Consider the following 23,181-nt stretch of genomic DNA (forward strand, 5'->3'; position numbering starts at 1 on the left):
TCCCTCCCTTTTTTCTTCCTCCTTCCTTCCTTCCTTCCTTTTTCTTTCTCTTCCTTCCTTTTTTACTTTATTTCCTTCCTTCCTTTCCCTTGCTTCTTTTTTCTTCCTCCTTCCTTCCTTCCTTCCTTTTTTCTTTTCCTTTCTTTTTTTCTTTATTCCCTCCCTCCCATCCCTCTCCCCTCCCAATACTCCTTCTTCTTGTTATCTCCCTTCTCTCCTCTCCTAGTCTCGTTTCTCCTTCCTTCCTCCCCCTTTCTTTCTTTTCTTTTTTTCTTTCTCTTCTTTTTATTTCGTTCCTTCCATCCCTCCCTCCCCTCTCCGTCCCATACTCCTCTTTTTTTCTCTCCTCTCCTAGCCTCGCTTCTCCTTCCTTCCTTCCTTCCTTCCTTCCTTCCTTCCTTCCTTCCTTCCTCTTCCTTCCTGTTTTTGCTTTCTTTATTTCCTTCCTTCCTTCCCTCCCTCTCTTCCCTCCCTCTCCCCTCTCCTCCCCATGCTCCTTCCTCCTAGTTCAGAATAAAGTGAGTTGTTTTGGGAGCTGAAAAGTGGCCGAATGCAGCAAAGGACATTCACAACACTGCAGGAGGAAGAAGCCGAGCGACGGATGCCACAAAGCATCAGCAGGGAACCCGAAAGAACAAACCTCGAGATAAATACAGCAAGCAGCCTCTTTCCAACGCTGTTATAAAATACTGCAGCTGACAGCAAGCAAGAAGGCCCAACCCAGCCGAAGGAAAAAAAGGGAAGCGTGGGAAGAGAGGCTGTGGCTGAGACAGCCTCATAAATCCTCTTGGTCTTTAGTATCTCTGTTAATCACACCCAGCGAGAGTCACGAATGGACCCACAAAAGGGGAAAAAAAGAAAAAAAAACAAACTACAAGGAGAAACCCAGATGCTGGGAGCATCAAAACATATTTTCCTCCCCTCTTCCTTGGCTATGCAGGATGCATGGATCATATCTCCACAGAAAGGGGGGGGCAGAGACACCAGGGGCTCAGGAAATGAAACCCCACGAGTCTAATCTCCGACGAGACTCCGAACGCTGCTGGTTGTTTCGGAAGCGGTGCAGACATTGCGGCACAGGAGACACAGAGAGGGTGCACACGGCACGTAGAAGCAGGCACCTCGCTGGCTTCCTTCGCATTTCCTTTGCAGGAAAACCCAGCCCTACCGACGGCGAATTTTCACGCACAATCTCCTGGAAGGAACGGAGAAATTTCCCGGCAGTGAAAAACAATTCGCCAGCGGAACGACTTGCCTCCAGAAGTTGTGTGTGTGTGTGGGGGGGGGGGGGGCTCCTACACTGGAGATTTTTAAGAAGCGATTGGACAGGGTGGTACTAGAACCGTGATGGCGAATGTATGGCACGCGTGCCACAGGTGACACGCCGAGCCATATTGGTGGGCACGCAAGCATTGCCCTAGCTTAGCTCCAGCACACATGCGCATACTGGACAACTGATTTTTGGTCCTTCTGGGCCCACCGGAAGTCGGCAAACGGGCTGTTTCCGGCCACCAGAGAGCCTCCGGGGAGGAGGGGGGGAAGGCTGTTTTTGCTCTCCCCAGGCTCCTAGAAAGCCTCTGGAGCCTGGGGAGGGCAAAAAAACGGGCCTACCGGGCCCACTGTGCTATCACATGTCAAAAGTGGGGGCAGCATGGGGGGATCACGCACGCATGTGTGGGGGAGCAGGGCGCATAGAATTATGGGTGTGGGCACACACGTGCGTGACTACCCCGCACTCCCCCAGCTTGTGGCACGCGACGGCAAAAAGGTTAGCCATCACTGTACTATAAGGTCTTCTACTTGAGCACAGGGGGGTTGAGCTAAAAGACCTCCAAGGACCCTTCCAACTCTCGTTATACTATAATCCCAGAGCAGTTAATCAGTGGAATGGCTTCGATCCAGAAGTTGTGTTTGCTCCATCGCTGGAAGCTTTTTAGAAGAGATTGTCTGGAATGGTAGAGAGTCATGATGGTGAACCAAAGTGGCACGCGGGCCCAAAGTGGCACGCAGAGCCATGTCGCCTAGCATGTGCAGCGTCGCCCGTTCCTCTTCCGTGTTTCTGGAGCGCACGCGCGCACGACGATCAGCTGGCCTTTTTGCATGCGGCAATGCTGGAAACTAGAAAAAATTGTTTTCTGTTTTCTTGCGTGAGCGTGCGTGCCGGCCAGCTGACTGTCGCGTGCGAATGCGCGCCAGAAACCCAGAAGAGCAGGTGGCTGAAACCGGAAGTTCAGTAGCTGAAACCGGAAGTTCATTTTCGGGCACAGGCATGAGCCCTGAGCAGCTCCTCTTCCAGGTTGCGGCCCAGACGCGCATGCGCTCTCTCTCTCTCTTTGGCACTCGGTGCCAAAAACGTTCGCCATCCCTGGGATAGGGCCTCCTGCTTGACTAGAAGACCTCCAAGGCAGTGGTGAAATCCGAATTTTTTTTTTACTAACGGTTCTGTGGGCGTGGCTTGGTGGGTGTGGCATGGCGTGGCTTGGTGGGCATGGCAGGGGAAGGATACTGCAAAATCTTCATTCCTCACCCCACTCTGGGGCCAGCCAGAGGTGTTCTTTGCCAATTCTCCAAACTGCTCAAAATTTCCGCTACCGGTTCGCCAGAACCTGTCAGAACCTGCTGGATTTCACCCCTGCTCCAGTAGTGGGTTGCCCCCGGTTCACAAGAACAGGTAGTAAAACTGGTCGGAGGCCCCACCCACCACCCTGGATGTCATCATCGGCGATCTGCGCACGCGCGATCCCATTGCGAACTGGTAGTAAAGGTAAGTAGAACCCACCCCTGCCCTGCTCCATGGTCTCTTCCAACTCTGTTATTCTGTTAAGGTATAAGATGTACAGTAGATTATCCAGAATGCTTGAGCTAGACAAGAAGACCTCCAAAGTTCCTTCCGACTCTTGTCATTCTGTCATTCCTTCCGTCGTTCCCAGCGTCAGGGTCTTTTCCCAGGGTTCCTCTTTTCTCATTTGGTGGCCCAAAGTAGTTGAACTCCGAGCTTCAGTCTCTGTCCTTCCAAAGAACAGTCAGGGTTCGTTTCCTTTAGGATCAACTGATTGCATTTACCTTTACTACTTACCTTTACTACTGGTTCGCATCGCACACACGCTCTTCTGCACAAGCGCAGATCAACTTTGATGACGACCGGGTCAGTGGGCGGAGCCTCCTGCTGGTTTTACTACCGGTTCTTGCGAACCTGGGGCAACCCACTACTGGAGCAGGGGTGAAATCCAGCAGGTTCTGACAGGTTCTTGCGAACCGGTCCAAACCGGGGGCAATTCACCACTGGATTGGATCTCCTTGCAGTCTGCGGGACCTTCTCCTCCAACATCCAATTTTACCTCTCCAAAATTCCAGAGGGAGGTGGGAGGGGAGGGGAGAGGGAGAGAGAGAGAACAGGGCAGCTATTGTGAGCCGGGTGGACAGGTTCTGTCCAGTCTGCAAATTTCAGAGGGAGGTTCTGCTTAAGGAGCCAGCGTGGAAGAATGATAGATCGCTTCTTTATTGGCAGAGCTGTTTTTAGAAGCTTTTCCTCCCGCACAGCGCATTCCAGAAGGGCCCCGGGTGCAGGGAAACCTGCCAAGCAGAGCAGGATGGGTGGAGCTCATCGGATGCAAAATGCCACCATCTGCCAACAACACAGCTTCACCCTGGGCAGGGCCAGGTTCCCGGCCTGCAAAAGTGGAGTCCTTGAGAGGATCAACCTATTCTCCAAAACACCTGAAGGTAGGACAAGAAGCAATGGATGGAAACAAATCCAGGAGAGAAGCAACCTCGAACTAAGGAGAAATTTCCTGACAGTGAAGAAGAATTAATCAGTGCAACGACTTGTCGTAAATGCTCCAACACTGGAGGTTTTCAACAAGAGACTGGACAACCATTTGTCTGGTTTCCTGCCTGAGCAGGGGGTTGGACTAGAAGACCTCCAAGGTCCCTTCCAACTGTTATTCTATTCAAAAAAAAAAGAACCAACCTAGAATTTTCTGACAGTTGGAACAATTAACGAATGGAACAGCTTGCCTTCAGAACCTGTGGCTGCTCCATCACTGGAAGTTTTTAAGGACAATCATTAGTCTGGAATGGTACGGCATCTCCTGCTTGAGCAGGGGGTTGGTCTAGAAGGCCTCCCAGACCCCTTCCAACTCTGACCTTGCCAAAAACTGTCATTTGCCCCTTGTCAACAGATGACAGCCAATGCATGGGACCACGCCAATATGTTATGAAGGAGGAACCAGAATTTGAGAACTTTTCAGGAGTTTCCAGGAAGATGTTCATTCTTCCTGGGGTCTACCAGCATCCATGGTTCAAGAATGTCCTTCAAATTGGGTATGTCTAGTCTAATGAAAAGAAGGACTAGGGGTGACATGAAAGCAGTGTTCCAACATGTGAGGGGCTGATGGTGAGTCGCTCAACCTATTCTCCAAAGCACCTGAGGGCAGGACAAGAAGCAATGGATGGAAACTGATCAAGGAGAGAAGCAATCTAGAAATAAGGAGAAAGTTCCTAACAGTGAGAACAATTAATCCGTGGAAAAGCTTGCCTTCAGAAGTTAGTTAGTTAGTTAGTTAGTTTATTTTTTGTTTGTTGATTGATTGATTGATTGATTGGTTCGATTTATATGCCGCCCTTCTCCGGAGACTCAGGGCGGCTTACAATGCATTAAGCAATAGCCTTCATACTTTTGTATATACCTGCTTAGTAGGGCTTTCGCCCCCCCCCCCACTTCCTAAGCGGTGTTCTTTTTTATACAAAGTCAGCTTATTGCCCCCACAATCCGGGTCCTCATTTTACCTACCTCGAAAAGGATGGAAGGCTGAGTCAACCTTGAGCCTGGTGAGATTTGAACTCGCAGTAATTGCAGGCAGCTGGCAGCTAAGTGCTACTTTAACAGTGCTTTAGTCTGCTGCGCCACCAAGTTGTGGGGTGCTCCATCACTGGAGGGTTTAAAGAAGAGACTGGACAGCCACTTGTCTCAAATTGTAAAAGGTCTCCTGCTTGAGCAGGGGGTTGGACTAGAAGACCTCTAAGGTCCCTTCCATCTCGGTTATGGTGTGTCAAATGTAAGAATCCCCGACTGATGAAGCACGAGAGGAGGAGAAAACAGGAGACTCGCCAGCTGTAGAGAATGGCAAGGGACCAAATGGGTTGGAGAGTGGAGTTGAGAAACTAAAACTCTCTGCAATAATTACTCTGCCTTCCTCACAAGCCAGGTTGACGTGCAATAAAGCAATGAGATCAACCAGACCAGACCAAGGTCATCTTTGAAGCTGACAGATGGAGGAGGCATCTCATGCTAAGGGAGCCGGTTCTGGAACAGTTTATAAACAGGATATGGAAACAGCAAGGGTTTTTTTCCCCTCCCAAGGACTGAGATTCAGATTTCCTTCTGGAATTACAAAGGTACGATAGAGCCATCAATTATAATTATACCAAAGGGAGGCTCTTTGGCGGCCGTTCCTATTTTTAGATTTCCTTCTTCAAACGGCCTGCAAATCCACCTCAGTCATTTGGGTCTACTGTAGCAATAGCAATAGCACTTAGACTTATATACCGCTTCACGGGGCTTTGCAGATCCTCTGTAAGCGGTTTACAGAGTCAGCCTCTTGACCCCCGACAATCTGGCTCCTCATTTGACCCACCTCGGAAGGATGGAAGGCTGAGTCAACCTTGAGCCGGTCAGAATCGAACTCCTGGCAGTGAGCAGAGTCAGCCGGCAATACTGCATTCTAACCACTGCATCACCATGGGAAGGAAGGAAGGAAGGAAGGAAGGAAGGAAGGAAGGAAGGAAGGAAGGAAGAAAGAAAGAAAGAAAGGAAGGAAGGAAGGAAGGAAGGAAGGAAGGAAGGAAGGAAGGAGAAAAGGGAGAGAGAGAAAGAAGAAAGGGAGGGAAGGAAGGAAGGACTAGCAATAGCCCTTAGACTTATATACAGCTTCACAGGTTTTAAAGCTCTCTCTAAGTGGTTTACAGAGTCAGCTTATTGCTCCCAACAATCTGGGTCCTCATTTTACCAACCTTGGAAGGATGGGAGGCTGAATTAATCTTGGGCTGGTCAAGATCGAACTCCTGGCAGTGAGCAGAATCAGCCGGCAATACTGCATTCTAACCACTGTATCACCATGGAAAGGAAGGAAGGAAGGAGAAAAGGGAGGGAGAGAAAGGAGAAAAGGGAGAGAGAGAAAGAAGAAAGGAAGGAAGCAATAGCAATAGCATACTTATATACCGCTTCACAGTGCTTTACAGCCCTCTATAAACAGATTACAGAATCAGCCTATTGCCCCCAACCATCTGGGTCTCCTCATTTAACCGATCTCGGAAGGATGGGAGGCTGAGTCAACCTTGAGCCAGTAAGGATCGAAACCCTGGCAGTCGGCAGAATTAGCCTGCAATGCTGCATTCTAACCACTGTGCCACTACGGCTCTTGTAGCTTTTATCTGTGTGATAGGAACCGATCTATGAGCCACATATAGACCCTACGTCGAGCTTCTCTTGTTCAAAATACCAACAGAAGCAGAAGTTTCCTCCTGTCCCTGGGAAAAAAGCCATCCAATCTAAGAAACTATCAGAATGTAGACTACTCAAAATGTTCTCCTTACATGTCGAACCAAGAGGAAGGGGTCTTTCTTTACGGCCAACCCTGTCAGATTTGCGAAGCAAAGGTGGTCTACAAGGAGACACGTCCTTCAAAGGGAGGAGAAGGACACCCACCCGACAAATGTGTCCCGTTGTACGTACCATTGTTGCAGTGGCGCACGCAATCTTGAAAAATAGCCTTCCACTTCTCCTGCTCCTTGCCGGTCATCACACAAAAGTAGTAATGGCGAGCGTAAGGATGCCAAAGGATGATGGGGAACTGGGTGGGACACTTGATGATGGAACCATGACTCGATTTGGATGGAGAACCTGGAGGGGAAACAACAACAACAAAGACACGGACACGCGATGAGCAACCCGGCCACCACTTGAGCACAGCAAAGTCCGAGCGTGATGCTTGCAACAGGAGATCCGGATATTCCTGTTTCAGTGTGGTCGAAGGACACGTGTGAGCCAGATGGAGATTCCAGACTGAATGATAATTTCCCCAGAGATTCGGGAGCGAAGAGCAAAGAAGCAAACACATCTGGCAGGATCTGGGACTCTAACAAGACAGGAATCTCTCTTTCCACCAGATGTTTGTCATGTGTAGGTCACGGGGAGGCCAAGCCCCTCTGTATTTTAATAGAGCCGTGGCCCACAACTGTTCTCCAGTTCCACGGAGAGAGATTTTTTCCGTGGATTGGAGGGTGCAAGGTCCATCCTACAGATGGGGTTTCGCTTGGTTGCGTGGCCCGGTTTATGGCCCGTCGCTCGTCCTCAAGCCGGAGATCGGGGACCCCTGCAATAGAGGACTAGCCACAGAAGCCATACATAAGGATGTAACCAGAGGTGGTATTCAGCCAGTTCGGACCAGTTCAGGCGAACCGGTAGTGGCGACCTGCAGGTGGACCCACCCCCTTCCACCCGCCCGGGCGCAGTCCCGTCCTATATCGCTGGGTTTTGGATGCTGCACACATGTGTGGACGGCACACACAAGTGAATTGCCATGTTGTTTGATGTTGCACGCATGTATGGATGGTGCGTGCGAGCGAGCGAGCGAAGTACCATTGTAACTTCGAACGGTCGCTAAATGAATGGTTGTAGGCCAAGGAGTACCTGTATCAGGAAAACTGAAATTGTGATGCATTGCTAGGAGGAGGAGATGACTTCAAAGATTTATTTTATTTTATTTTATTTTATTCTTAGATCTTTTCTAGGTAAAGGTAAAGGTTCCCCTCGCACATCTGTGCTAGTCGTTCCTGACTCTAGGGGGCGGTGCTCATCTCCATTTCAAAGCCGAAGAGCCAGCGCTGTCCGAAGACGTCTCTGTGGTCGTGTGGCCGGCATGACTCAATGCCAAAGGCGCACGGAACGCTGTTCCCTTCCCACCAAAGGTGGTCCCTATTTTTCTACTTGCATTTTTAGGTGCTTTCGAACTGCTAGGTTGGCAGAAGCTGGGACAAGTCACGGGAGCTCATCCTGTTACACGGCACTAGGGATTCGAACCGCTGAACTGTCGACCTTTCAATTGACGAGCTCAGTGTCTTAGCCACTGAGCCACCGTGTCCCTAGTTAGATCTTTTCTAACTGCCAATGATTCTCTGTTCCATCTTTCTATGCCAAATCTCCCAGACGCAGCTCAGAAAGAAATATCTACCTTATATTCTATTTCTTTCTTGGCATGCAACCCTGAGAATTTTTGAAGCTCACATCTTCAGCTGCCTGGAGGGCCACTCGAGAAGTGCGTTTTATTTACTGACCATCCTTGACAGATCCTTCCTTGCAGGTTCTAAAGTGGCCTTCAGATAACCCAAGTTCAAACAATTTCCCTTTCAAGTGGGCAGCCGAAGAGGCGGGAAAAGTGCCAACCTTTGCAAGAGGAGCTTCAACAAAATTCTTGGCTGGACCTGCTAAACCAGAGGTGTCAAACTCGATTTCATTGAAGGCCACATCAGGGTTGTGTTTGACCTCGGGGGTGCTGGGGGTGGGCATGGCCGGGGTGGGCATGGCCAGCTAGATGTCACTTGTGTCGGGGGCACCTGTGGTGGCCAAGTGCTAAGGCAGGACTTCCCTCAGATCTCCCTCATTCTCATTATAACCTTCTTCCCTCCCTCCTCACTCACTCGTTCAAGGCCACTTCAAAATTAAAGAATTTGTAGTCTTTGTCCTTTGTCCCTCTTCCCTCATTCATTCCTTGTGCAAAAGCACCTCAAAATTATAGAATGTGTTAGACTTTGTCCTTCCTTCCTTCCTTCCTTCCTTCCTTCCTTCCTTCCTTCCTTTCCTTCCTTCCTTCCTTCCTTCCTTCCTTCCTTCCTTCCTTCCTTCCCTCCCTCCCTTTCCTCAGCAGCATCTCAAAATTATAGAATTTGTTGGGTTTTATCCTTCCTTCCTTCCTTCCTTCCTTCCTTCCTTCCTTCCTTCCTTCCCTCGTTCATTCATTCGTTTGTTCATTCCTTCCTTGTTCAAAAGCACCTCAAAATTATAGAATGTGTTAGACTTCCTTCCTTCCTTCCTTCCTTCCTTCCTTCCTTCCCTTTCCTCAGCAACATCTCAAAATTATAGAATTTGTTGGGCTTTATCCTTCCTTCCTTCCTTCCTTCCTACTTTCCTTCCTTCCTTCCCTCCCTCATTCCCTCCCTCATTCATTCATTTGTTGGTTCATTCCTTCCTTGTTCAACAGCACCTCAAAATTATAGAATGTGTTAGACTTACTTCCTTCCTTTCTTCTTTCTTTCTTTCTTTCTTTCTTTCTTTCTTTCTTTCTTTCTTTTTCTTTCTTTCTTTCTTCTTTCTTTCTTTCCTTCCTTCCTTCCTTTTTCCTTCCCTCTTCATTCTTTCTCCTTCCTTTCCCTCTCTCCTTATTTTTCCTTCCTTGCTCTCTTCCCATCTTCCCTTCTTTTTCTTTGTCTTTCCTCTTTCCCTTTCTCTTTCCCTGCCCCTTCTTGCATGCTCAAATGCAAAAGGGGGAACACTTTTCTCCTTTTGTTTTCTTTTTAGTTTGTTTTGAGTGGCAGTGCCTTTGCCGGTGAAAACGGCCACACGCAGCCCCCTGGGCCCCGTTTTTAGCCACGACGGCCTCCTGCAGCTCTCCGCCAGTGAAAACAGGTCCCTATGGGCCTTGAGTTTGACATCCCAGTCCTAAGCTAAAAATCAGCCTTATCTGTTAAATGTCAGTATCCCGCATCCCAGGCAGCTGGGATACACCAAGTAGAACTCACCTGTGAAGTTATTGCCGATCAGTTCCAAATATTGGTCCAGGGAGGTGAGGATTTTATAGCCAGCGCTGTTGATGAGAATTCGGGGCTGAAGACTTCTTTCATAGGCCTAGAGATGGGAACATATAAACATATAATTTTCATGCGGTCAACATTCCTGCCACTAATGGCCTCCCCTAAAGCTTTCATGCTAATGACCTCCCCTTGAGCTTTCATACTTTAGATCGTCTAGATCAGTGGTCCCCAACCTTTTTATCGCCGTGGACCAATCAGCCTTTGATAATTTTACCGTGGCCCGCTGAGCGTGCGCAGGGGTGGGGGGCGTTGTTCGCGACGACACATTGATTGTTTATATATCAGATTGTTTTGATTAAACAAGCTTTGGGCCACACGTGCGTACCTGCGCGGGGCTCTCTTCCCTGGAGCCTTTGCGCACGGCCCAGGAGCCTTTGTGCTGCAGCGTTCATGTCCCCCGGCCGCTGCAGCGATCATGTCCCCCGGCCGCTGCAGCGATCATGTCCCCCGGCCGCTGCAGCGATCATGGCCCCCGGCCGCTGCGCGGCCCGGTGCCAGGTACTCCACGGCCCGGCACCGGTCCGCGGACCGGGGGTTGGGGACCACTGGTCTAGATGTTCAACGCAATTATGTCCGAAACCGCCTACTAATTTCCAGGCTGTTGGAAAATTCCTTTTCAAGCCTTCGTTTTCAGTGCCCTTGGCAAATTTACAACATTCCCTACTGGTACTATGGATCTCTTCGGTCTATCATAGCTACCCTAGCAGCCTGTACTTTTCCAGTGGCATAATAATAATAATAATAATAATAATAATAATAATAATAATAATAATAATAATAATAATATAATAAAAAATGAGTATTTCTCCTGAGGTCTTCTCTTGGAACTGAATGACCCAAGAAGTACATCCAGTTTGGTCACCACACTATAAAAAAAGATGTTGAGACTATAGAAAGAGTGCAGAGAAGAGCAACTAGGATGATTAGGGGACTGGAGGCTAAAACATACGATGAACGGTTGCAGAAACTGGACATGGCTAGTCTAGTGAAGAGAAGGACCAGGGGATACAGGATAGCCGTCTTCCAATATTTGAGGGGCTGCCACAGAGAGGAGAAGGTCAAGCTGTTTTCCAAAGCACCTGAAGGCAGGGCAAAAAGCAATGGATGGAAACTAATTCAATCTGGAAATAAGGAGAAATTTCCTGACAGTGAGAAGAATCAACCAATGGAACAGAAAGTTGCCTTCGGAAGTTGTGGGAGCTTCATCACTGGAAGCTTTCAAGAATAGACTGGACTGCCTTCTGTCAGAAATGGTGTAGGGTCTCCTGCTTGGGCAGGGGGTTGGACTAGATGATCTACAAGGTCCCTTCCAACTCTGTTAATCTGAATTTATCTACAATGAACAAAGGTCTGGAGGCTAAAACAAATGAAGAACAGTTGCAGGAACTGGGCGTGGCTAGTCTAGTGAAGAGAAGGACCAGGGGAGACATGATAGCAGTTTTCCAATTTTTGAGGGGCGAGGAGAGGCTCAAGATATTTTCCAAAGGACCTGAAGGCCAGACAAAGAACAATGAATGGAAACTAATAAGAAAATAATCCAACCAAGAAATAAAGACTTTTTCTGACACTGAGAGCAATCAACCCATGGAACAGAAGCTGCCTTTGGAAGTTGTAGGAGCTTCATCACTGGAGGCTTTCAAGGGGAGACTGGACTGCCATCTGTCAGAAATGGTGTAGGGTCTCCTGCTTGGATGGGGGGTTGGACTAGACAATGACCTACAAGGTCCCTTCCAACTCAGGTGATCTGTTAAGAAGCTACTGATATCTGGGGAAAAGATTGTACCCAGAAAGGATCCTTAAAGACCCTCTTGGTCCATTGGTAAGAAAGAAGCTCCACCTCCCTTGAGAACTTCACCCCTGCTTTTTTCCTCTTTTTGTTTAAAAAAGAATCTCCTCCGTGATTAAGAAAAAGAGGGGAAGAAGGACTGAACTAACATCGATGAATCAAAAACAATCCAGGGAATCCGTCCCTTCCGATGATCTATTAGCTGGCCAAGTGAGGAGGAGTTGAGCCTCTTTCTAGAGGATCTCCTTTTGGGCAGAAGAGTCCTTTGGTGTGGCCATCCCTCGAGTTGCTTGGGAAAACAATCTCTCACAATGCTTGGGTACCAATCAAGAAAAGAAAAATGGCTTGGTTTTTCTCATCTCAAAGATGCTTTTCCAAAAGGCAACTGGACTTTCTTTGTTTTTACGTTCCTGGAAGCTTCTTTCGGTTCTGATTCTTGAGAACTTCAGAAGCGAAGAAGCTTCTCGGATGAGAAGTGAAATGTTTTTAAGGGGAAAAAAAACCCAAGAAAGTCCAGTTGCCTTCTGGAAAAGCACCTTTGGGACAACCATGACCTGAATGATGGAGAGTCTCCTTAGACTTGGTTTTTCTCCTTCTCCATCCACCAAACAACCCAAGCTCGCTTTGATGAAACAATCCAGAACCTCACCAGTTTGTTCTCGTAGAGCACCAGCCCGTAATTGAGGGGTACGACGCTGAAACGGTTCCTCCACTTCTTGTTTTCTTCTATGTATTGGAAGAGGTTGCCTGAGAAGATGATCCGGTCTTCCAGAGGTACCTTGAGATACATAGAGAAGGAGAAACACCGTGAGCTGGAGAAGACATTCTCTTGGACACTTCTGAATGACTTTGGGGGACCTTGGCACGCTACAAGCAGCCCATGGAGGACCTGTATACTGCACGAGTCAAAAAGAGGGCTGTGAAAATATCTACAGACCCCTTGCATCCTGCACGTAAATTGTTTCAGCTCCTACCCTCAAAACGATGCTATAGAGCACTACACCAGAACAACTAGACACAATGTTGTCGTGTTTTCCCCGAATGCCATTACTCTGCTAAACAAATAATTCCCTCAACACTGTCAAACTATTCACTAAGTCTGCATTACTTAATCTTCTCATCGTTCCCACCACCCATCTCCTTCCACTTATGACTGTATGACTGTAACTTGTTGCTAATATCCTTACAATTTATATTGTTTCCTAGTATGATTCGATTGCTTATTTGTTCCCTATGACTATCATTAAGTGTTGTATCTTATGATTCTTGACGAATGTATCTTTTCTTTTTATGTACACTGAGAGCATATGCACCACAGACAAATTCCTTGTGTGTCCAATCACACTTGGCCAATAAAGAATTCTATTCTATTCTGTCCTGTCCTGTCCTGTCCTGTCCTGTCCTGTCCTGTCCTGTCCTGTCCTGTCCTATCCTATCCTATCCTATCCTATCCTATCCTATCCACTATTCTATTCTATTCTATTCTATTCTATTCTATTCTATTCTATTCTATTCTATTCTTTTTTTTATTTATTTATTTATATGCCGCCCTTCTCCGGAGACTCAGGGCGGCTTACAATGCGTTAAGCAATTCTATTCTATTCTATTCTATTCTATTCTATTCTATTCTATTCTATTCTATTCTATTCTATTCTATTCTATTCTATTCCATTCTATTCCATTCCATTCCATTCCATTCCATTCCATTCCATTCCATTCCCCCCCAAAAAAAAGAGTTGTCTTTTTTGATGCCTTTTGTAATGTTCCACATTTATTTTGGGTTTGGTTTATTTTCAGTGAATCTATTTTGAGGTATCAACCCTTGCCAAGGGGCATACATGTTGTTTTAAACGCCTTCCTATTGATACCACCAAAGAAATCCAGACTCTAACTTCCACTACTTAAAAAGGCAATCTAAACATTAAAGCCACCAACGGGGGAAGAAGAATAAAACAATCAAAAGCCAAAAGAAAGGAAGTTGTGTTGAGAAAGGGGGGGAAGGGGGACGGAGTCAAAATCCGAATTATCTGCAAATATTGGGACAGCTCAAAGATCACAAGCACGCTCAAAAATAGCATTGCCCAGTTTGGGGGGGGGGGGAAAGATAGGGGGAATCCCAAATATTTGCAGAGTTTCATCCGTCCTGGGACAGCTTAATAAACAGGTTAGAAACAAATGACAATAAATAAATAAATAAATCTGAGTCCTCAAAATATCCAACTGTCTATTTTAGCTTGCATAGATTTTAAAAAAAAAAAAGTTGTACAGGCAGTGTCCAACTGAAACAGTTCGTTTATAGTGACTGTTCGACGTTACAACAGCCCAGAAAAACGTGACTTGTGACCGTTTTTCGCACTTACAACCGTTACAGCATCCCTGTGGTCAAGTGATCAAAATTTGGACTCTTTTTTTTTTTAATTTGATTTATATGCCGCCCTTCTCTGGAGACTCAGGGCGGCTTACAATGCGTTAAGCAATAGCCTTCATTCTTTTGTATATTTATACAAAGTCAGCTTATTGCCCCCACAAACTGGGTCCTCATTTCACCTACCTTAGAAAGGATGGAAGGCTGAGTCAACCTTGAGCCTTGGAGAGATTCGAACCAGCAGTAAATTGCAGGCAGCTGTGTTAATAACCAGCTTAATAACAGGGTGCCTTAGACCACTGTACTACCAAGGCTCTTATTTAACATTATCTTCTTTTAACGACCCCATAATCCCTTGCGGGGTGGAGTCTGGGTAACTGAATGGAGCTAGCGAAGTGTTTGAATGGTCGGATGCCCTTCCTGTTGCCAAAGTGGAGTTTTGTTCAGCAGATACGTTCTCATCATGCCCGGAGAGAGAAATATCTGCCTCTACCTAGGATCGAACTCACAGCCTCCTGATTGTGAGGCGAGAGCTCCACCTCTAGGCCACTGACTGCACCACTCTGCCTGGATTCATATTTATGATGGTTGCAATGCCCCGGGGTCATGGGATCCCCTTTTACAACTGGCACAGCCTCCCAGCAGTCATGGGATTAAAAATTTGGACACTTGGCAATTGGCTTGCACTTTTGATGGTTGCACTGCCTTGGAGGTCACCATTTGCGACCTTGCCAACTGCCTTTGGACATGCCAAATAAATGAGCGTGGGATTCCCTTAACAACTTTGGCGATTCACTTCACAACCCGGGCAAAAAAAGCTTGCAAAATCAGGCACAGCTCCCTGCAAAACCGCCTTTGCTTAGCGACAGAAATTCTCATCTGAATTGTGGTCATACATCGAGGACTACCTGTACTGGGGGGACAAGTGTTACTGCACAGAAAGGGGGAAAGATGGACAGGTATGACACTTAAATAGCAATAGCACTTAAACTTATATACCACTTTACAGTGCTTTTATAGCCCTCTCTTAAGCGGTTTACAGAGTCAGTCTCTTGCCCCCCCAACAATCTGGGTCCTAGGAAGGATGGAAGGCCAAGTCAACCTTGAGCCTGATGAGATTTGATCTGCCAAACTGCAGTCAGCCGGCAGTCAGCAGAAGTAGCCTGCAGTACTACACTCTAACCACTGTGTCACCACGGCTAAATCAGTGGTACCCAATCTTCGCAGGAAGGGAACCAGGCCACACAAGTGGTGGCCCTGTTCCAAATAGACCAGGGCCTGGTAGTGGGATGGTGCCCGTGGCTTTGGGACCCCTGATTTCTGTCATTGTTAGCGTAATATGCTGGAGGCCTGTCTGCCCCCCAAGGGCTGGTCATCCGGATGCGATGGGGTTAGAAAATGGAGCATCCCTCCTGATTAAAAACCCGGGGCAGACGGAATCCTGCACGCCTGCAGTCTGCATCTGGGCGTCTCCTGGTCCTTGGCAGACAGGCCGAGTTTGCAATTAAGCACTTAGGCTGTTTACATTTGCAAGAAAGAGCAGAAGATCAGCTGGGAAGAATAATCACCGCCTCTGTTATTTTTTCTTTCCCCCTTTTTTTTGGGGGGGGAGGGAAATGGTGGGGGGAAATGAACCGGCCGACAATACAAACAACGGAACAGCGAAGTCTGTTTGGCCGGCTCTAATTTCAACCCGGCCCAGGTGCACACAAGACAATCTTTCTGTGCCCTGGCTGGAGAACCCAGCCTTATTTAAGTCTAGAATGCCTTGAACCCATTCCCTTGATCGTGAGAAAAACTAGATGTGGGGTGATTAGGAAACCCACAAACGCTGAAGTCTAAATTCAGGGTAAAAACCAATCTGAGAGCCAGCTTGGTTTAGTGATTAAGGCACAAGCTGGAAACCAGGAGAAGGTGAGTTCTAGTCTCGCCTTTCATGGCTAAGTGGGTGATTTTGGGCCAATCCCCAGGAGACAGGGAGTTCTAGTACCACCTCAGGCATGAAATATATCTGGCTGACTTTGGGACAATCTCCAGGAGACGGTAAGTTCTAGTACCACCTCAGGCATGAAAGTAGGTTGGGTGACTTTGGGCCAATCACCAGGAGACAGTGAGTTCTAGTACCACCTCAGGCATGAAAGTAGGTTAGGTGACTTTGGGCTAATCCTCAGGTGATGGTAAATTCTAATACCACCTCAGGCATGAAAGTAGATTGGGTGACTTTGGGTCAATCACCAGGAGACAGCGAGTTCTAGTCCTGCCTTAGGCACAAAAGACGGCTGAATGACTGTGGGCCAGTCCCTCTCTCTCAGCTAGTCCACTTCACAGGGTTGTTGTCAGGGAAAAATAAGAGGAGGAGAAATGAGTATTAGGTATGTCCAGCACTTCGAATTAATTGTACAAATAATAAAGGCAGGATACAAATAAAAAAAAAAAGTTGGGAAACAAATCTCAAGAAACCATTTCTGTTTTGATGCTGAAAAATTTGTTCCCAGATGCTCAGCAGAAGCTGAACTAAACCTGAAGGTGTCACCCAGGGGTGGGATTCAGCTGGTTCGTACCAGTTCAGGGGAACCGGATGTTAATTTTACATCCGGTTCAGCGAACCGATAGTTCCGATGATTGACTGGCCCCTCCCCACTCCTCCCAGGAGTCCCCACACGTCCCGTTTTGGATCCCAGGTAAGTGCAGGGAGCGTGTGGAGTCTGGGGAGGTGGAAAATGGGCCTCCCAGAGGCTTAGGAGGGCGAAAACGGGCCTATTCCCGGCCTCCAGAGAGCCTCTGGAGCCTGGGGAGGTGAAAAACGGGCCCTCCACAACCCGTTTTTGCTCCCAGGATGGTGCAGGAGGCCAACTAGGCCATGCCCACCATGGCCACGCCCACCCAGCAATCGGGCAGAGAACCGGTTGTTAAATTATTTGAAGCCCACCACTTGTGCCACCTCATTTAAATCCCATCTCACCATCAGCTCTTCAAACAGAATTATTTCACTCATTTGCTAGGTTCTCCCAACCAAAGAAGTGAAGTTTACTCAAAGCACTAAACTGTTCTAAAACACAGGTTAACTCTACCCACAAACTCGACAAGGTGGTTGTGTGGACACCGCTGTTTTCAACAACCCTGGTTAAGCCATTCTTTGCCCCCTTGCGCATCTCTTCCACCCTTTCTTCTGTTTTGCCTCCTAGCGACACACGTTCCTCCTCATCTGTACCCTCACACGCCTGTACCGTCTCTCAGAAGACCCTCGGGACAATGTCTCTGATCGTTATCGGAAAGACACGATCGCCTCCCTCTCGTACGATAAAACTTGGGACGCCTCCAAATCCTTCCTTCCTCCACCCGAGGACTTCCCTGAGGAACCCTCATGAAGAAGAAGAAGAACAACTAGATTTTTTGGGGGGGAGAGGGCAGCTTTAGAACCTATTTCTCAACAGGTTTCCCCGAGGTGGTGCGTCAAGTCTGACTTACCTTGCGATGCAATAGTTGGGCTTGTGGAGCCGTTCCCCCTTCGATCTCAAAGCGGACGCTGTTAAACAGGGCAAGGCCATATTGTTCCTGGTAGAATTGGCTAAACTCCGTCAGTATCTTCTCTGTCTTCCCTGCAAAGTGAGAAGGAAAGTCTTACATGAGAAGGGACAGAAGTTGGAGGTCCACGTGTAAGTCCCACACCCACACACACACCGGTCTAAGCAAATCTGGCCCACCCTTATCTGGAGTTTGGAAGCCGAGCAAGCTCAGATTTAAATAGTAACTGGAACAAAGACCTTTAATCAATCAATCAATCAATCAATCAATCAATCAATCAATCAGAATAGAGCTGGAAAGGAACTTGGAGGCCTTCTAGTCCAACCCCTTGCTCAAGCTGGAGACCCTATATCAGAGATGGCTAACCTTTTTGCTGTCATGTGCCAAAAGCGGGGGGGGGGTTGCGCATGTGCGTGTCCACACCCATAATTCAATGCGCCCGGCACATGCGTGCATTACCCACCACCCTCGCGCTCCCCCTGCTTTTGGCACTTGATGGCACGGTGGGCACAGTTGGCCTGTTTTACACCCTCCCCAGGCTCCCCAGGAGCCTGGGGAGGGTGAAAACTGCCTTCCCCACCTCCCCAGAGGCCCTCCGGAGGCTGGAAACAGCCGAAAATCAGGTGTCCGGTGCGTGCATGCGTGCTGGAGCTGAGCTAGGGCAATGCACGCGTGCCCACAGATATGGTTCCGTGTGCCACCTGTGGCACGCATGCCACAGGTTTGCCATCACGGCCCTATATCATTCCAGACTAGTGGCTGTCCAGTCTCTTCTTAAAAACTTCCAGTGATGAAACATCACAACTTAGGAGTAGAAAGTCTAACTAATTAGTATCTGAGCGGGTTAATAATAATTTGGAAATACTAATGCTCTGATGGTCATTTTGAAATTATGTATGGATCTCACATTGCTCCTAGAAGCACGAAGCCAAAAGCACCAGCTTGAAGATGACGAATGAGACTTTGTCGAAACGTCGCCAAGACACTTCCAATTTTACGCGGGAGAAAACCCAAACAACCAAAGACCTACATACATACATACATATATATATATATATATACATATAGATTCTAACAACAGCCCTGCCTAAGAAAAAATAATGCAAGTCAATTGACCATGGTTACCAATCGCCAGAATACACATTTCAACCGAGTCCCTCCGGTTCCAAGCTAAGATTCCTGTTCTTACAAAAACGCGGTTCTGAAGTGCGTTGGGACACCATAGATGCCAGCTGCCTCAGGCTACACAACAGGAAAGGACAACAGATCTGGAAAGGCAGTCTAGACTTATGGATAAATATAAAATCAACAGCCACAGAAACAGCTGCAGCAGAAACTTCCCAGGGAAAACTGCAGGGACCCAACCAGCTTGTGAACGGAACGCAAAAGGCAGACATTGTGTCGCTCGCTCAGCTTGTGAGATATTGCACAACCCGGTGGGATGTTAAAGTGAAAGGGAGGGAACTCCCTGCGGCCTACCCCTCACTTCCCTATTCCCGACGGGAATTCCCCCCCCTTCTTTATTGGTTTAAAGGGGAGTGCCAGGCATTGGTGTTTTCCTTACTTAATTAGATGATTGAAGTATTGCTTTTGAAATTTCTTACCTGAGGAGAAAGGAATGTTGCAGAAATTCTAGGTGGAATTTAGGAGCGTTTTTGCACTTAAATCAAATAGGGGCAAGTAAACTGATAGACGAGAAGATTTGTAGCTCAGGGTTGAGCTGTGGGGTCCTCGGTGCTCTCTGAGCTTGGTGGTTTTCCTGCAGACGTTTCATTACCCGATTAGGTTACATCATCAGTGCTAGAAGGTAAATGGGTGGGAGGGAGAAGGAGAAAGAGGACAATGATTCTGGGGCCATCGGTGCTGTCTGAGCATGGTGGTTTCCTTGCAGATGTTTCATTTACCCAACTACCCTGTTTCCCCCAAAATAAGACATCCCCAATAGGGCTTTTGAGCGCATGGCAATAAGGCCAAGTGCTTATTTCAGGGTTCAAAAAAATATAAGACAAGGTCTTATTTTCGGGGAAACATGGTAGGTGACATTGTCAATGCTAGAAGGGAATTAGATTTGCTCTATCTTCTAGCATGGATGATGTTACCTCGTTTGGTAATGAAATGTCTGCATGGAAACCGCCAAGTTCAGAGAGCACCAACTACCCACAGTCCTCCTCCTTCTCTCCACACCACTGTAGACATTCCCTTCCAACACTGATGATGTTACTTAGTTTGGTAATGAAACATCTGCATGGAAACCACCAAGTTCAGAGAGCACCAACTGCCCACAGTCGTCGTTGTCGTCCTCCTCCTCCTCCTCCTCCACTCCACTAATTCCTTTCCAGCACTGATGATGTTACCTAGTTTTGCAATGAAACATTGGCATAGAAACCACCAAGTTCAGAGACCAACAAGGACCTCCTCCTCCTGTTCCTTCTTACCCAAGCCATTCTCCAAGTATCTGCTTTCTCAGTTAGAAGCAGGGGTAGCCAGGAAGTAGGCAGTGTCAGCATTCCAGAAAATGCTCCTCTTCTCCTCCTCTCCCACGCATGAGAAGGAGGCAGCATGGAAGCTTCTGGCCTAATATGGCTTCCAAGGCTGACAGGCAGAATGATAAGAGGGTTAGAGAGTTTTTAAAAAACCCACGTTTCAAATTTTGATCGCATGACCACAGGACACTGCAATAGTCGTAAGTGGGAGGACTGGTTGCAAGTCACTTTTTCAGCACTGTTTTACCTCCGAACCGTCATTCAACGAATGGTCATAAGTTGAGGTCTACGTGTAGTGTGGAAGTATCCCTAAACCCAGACCCCGGCTCCGATGTAAAAGGGACACTGGAAACAATCCACATTAAGACATACACCGTTCACACGCATCAAACCGAAAGCAACTCATCGCTTTCCTGCTAATGAGCCGCGGTGGCGCAGTGGTTAGAATGCGGTACTGCAGACTACTTCTGCTGACTGCCGGCTGCCTGTAATTTGGTAGTTCAAGTCTCACCAGGCTCAAGGTTGACTCAGCCTTCCATCCTTCAAAGGTGGGTAAAATGAGGGCCCAGATTATTGGGGGGCAAGAGGCTGAAGTTGTAAACCGCTTAGAGAGGGCTGTAAAAGCACTGTGAAGCTGTATGAAAGTGCTATTGCTATTGCAAAGGATCGACTCTCAGTGACTGGGTGCTGGGAGCTATAGTTCAGAACATTTCGAGAAGACATGTCACACACTCTGAGTGCAAACAACAATACTTGGGCTACACACAGACATGAAGTCATGGTGACTCCTCAGGGGTCACTTCTGCTTGCAGAAATTCCAGCTTAGTCACTCCTTCCGTGGCCACCAACCGCCCCACCCCTCCACGAGAAAGAGCGAAGGCTGCATTCCTAACTCAAAACTGCAAAGCAAGCAGAGCCTCCAAATCAAAGAAATAAATGATTTCGAGAAATGTCACAACATCGCCAAAAAGGCATTAAGAGTTGCCAACCTAATCTTGCGTAGCTTCTTCTCCGGTAATATCACACTACTAACCAGAGCATACAAAACCTTTGCTGGACCGATTCTTGAATACAGCTCATCTGTCTGGAACCCTCACTGCCTATCGGACATGAATACAATTGAACATGTCCAGAAATATTTCACAAGAAGAGTCCTCCACTCCTCTGCTCACAACAACCAGACTTGAAATTCTGGGTTTAGAAAATTTAGAACTACGCCGCCTTCGGTAGGACCTAAGCGTAGCTCATAAAATCATCTGCTACAACATCCTACCTGTCAATGACTACTTCAGCTTCAACCACAACAATACACGAGCACACAATAGATACAAACTTAAAGTGAACCGCTCCAAACTTGATTGCAGAAAATACGACTTCAGCAACAGAGTGGTCAATGCCTGGAATGCACTACCTGACTCTGTGGTTTCATCCCCAAACCCCCAAAACTTTAACCTTAGACTGTCTACTGTGGACCTCACCCCATTCCTAAGAGGTCTGTAAGGGGCGTGCATAAGCGCACCAGCGTGCCTTCCATCCCTGTCCTAATGTTTCCTCTATTTGTATCTATTTTATGTATTCAATTCATGCTTATACTTATATGTATCACCTAATACTTTGTATAAAAAAGAACACTGCTTGGGGAGGCCGAAAGCCCTACTAAGCAGGTATATACAAAAAGTATGAAGGCTATTGCTTAACGCATTGTAAGCCGCCCTAAGTCTCCGGAGAAGGGCGGCATATAAATCGAACCAATAAATAAATAAATAAATAAATAAATACGTTCTTGACAAAATTAAAAAAAAACAACACAATCCACTTCCATGCCCGGTAGGGCAAAGCAGCTGTCGGAGGAAAGTGAGGGACTCAGATGCAGTGGTGAAATCCAAATTATTTTACTACCGGTTCTGTGGGCGTGGTGTGGTGTGGCTTGGTGGGCATGGCAGGGGAAGGATACTGCAAAATCCCCATTCCCTCCCCACTCCTGGGGAAAGGATACTGCAAAATCCCCATTCCCTCCCCACTCCTGGGGGAAGGATATTGCAAAATCCCCATTCCCACTCCATTCCTGGGGGAAGGATGTTGCAAAATCTCCATTCCCACCCCACTCTGGGGCCAGCCACAGGTGGTATTTGCCGGTTCTCCGAACTACTCAAAATTTCCGCTACCGGTTCTCCAGAACCTGTCAGAACCTGCTGAATAGCACCCCTGATATTTACATACATACCAGTGGTGGAATTCAAATTTTTTTTACTACCGGTTCTCTGGGCATCGCTTGGTGGGTGTGGTGTGGCTTTGGAGGCGTGGCTTGGTGGGCGTGGCTTGGTGGGCGTGGCAGGGGAAGGATACTGCAAAATCCCCATTCCCTCCCCACTCTGGGGCCAGCCAGAGGTGGTATTTGCCGGTTCTCTGAACTGCTCAAAATTTCCGCTACTGGTTCTCCAGAACCTGTCAGAACCTGCTGGATTTCACCCCTGCCCAGATAGCCTCCTTGGTACCTCTGGCCAGAAGGCAAAACATCTCAAAACAGACAGAGTGCTCCCTGCCCAGCAATATGGATTAATATCTGAAAAGTGTAAAGAATGAGGAAGTGTACAGATCTCAAGAGTTTGATTTCCCTACCACCGAATAAACCACCCCAGGTCGTATGAGCTAACGGCAGAACTATGGACCTAGAAATGTGATGTTAATACATCTGCGAGTTTGCTTTAAAGCCAACCGTGTCCACCCCGATCCATTATACTAAAAATTTGGCATCGGGGTTTGTTTGCTTTAAATGACAGGGATTGGTGAGTGGCGCTTGCTTAATCTCAAAACTTGTCTTCTGATAGACAAAACTATCTCAACGGATTTAACTTAGAACAATTAATCGGTGGGACAACTTTGCCTCCAGAAGTTGTGAGCGCTCCAGGTTTTTAAGAAGAGATTGGACAACCGTTTTTAAACCGAAATGGTTTGGGGGTTTTCTGCCTGAGAAAAGGGGGTTGGACTAGAAGACCTCTAAGGTCCCTTCCAGCTCTGTTACTCTGTTCTGTTAACGTCAGAGATCTGCTTACAGACAAACATTGCAATATGAGTGCAATAAGCCTGGATAGCTCTGCACTAAAGCACTGTAATTTAACACCAGCTGTCTGCAATTAAAGTAAGTTCGAATCTCG

The 23,181-nt window shown here is 47.5% G+C and overlaps 1 protein-coding gene across 1 annotated transcript in view; it reads right to left on the reverse strand.

The window, feature by feature from the left end:
* NIBAN2 (niban apoptosis regulator 2) overlaps positions 1-23,181 on the reverse strand; it is an 83,583-nt gene that overhangs the window by 23,134 nt on the left and 37,268 nt on the right. The window contains exons 2-5 of the mRNA XM_034435695.3: positions 17,487-17,617; positions 12,303-12,431; positions 9,796-9,901; positions 6,734-6,901 (exon numbers count right to left, since the gene is read on the reverse strand). Coding sequence (XP_034291586.2) covers positions 6,734-6,901; positions 9,796-9,901; positions 12,303-12,431; positions 17,487-17,617 — 534 coding nt within the window. The remainder of the gene's footprint in view (positions 1-6,733; positions 6,902-9,795; positions 9,902-12,302; positions 12,432-17,486; positions 17,618-23,181) is intronic.

Source organism: Pantherophis guttatus, chromosome 16, assembly GCF_059756535.1.
Source record: "Pantherophis guttatus breed Tessera chromosome 16, ASM5975653v1, whole genome shotgun sequence".
Classification (NCBI taxonomy): domain Eukaryota; kingdom Metazoa; phylum Chordata; class Lepidosauria; order Squamata; family Colubridae; genus Pantherophis; species Pantherophis guttatus.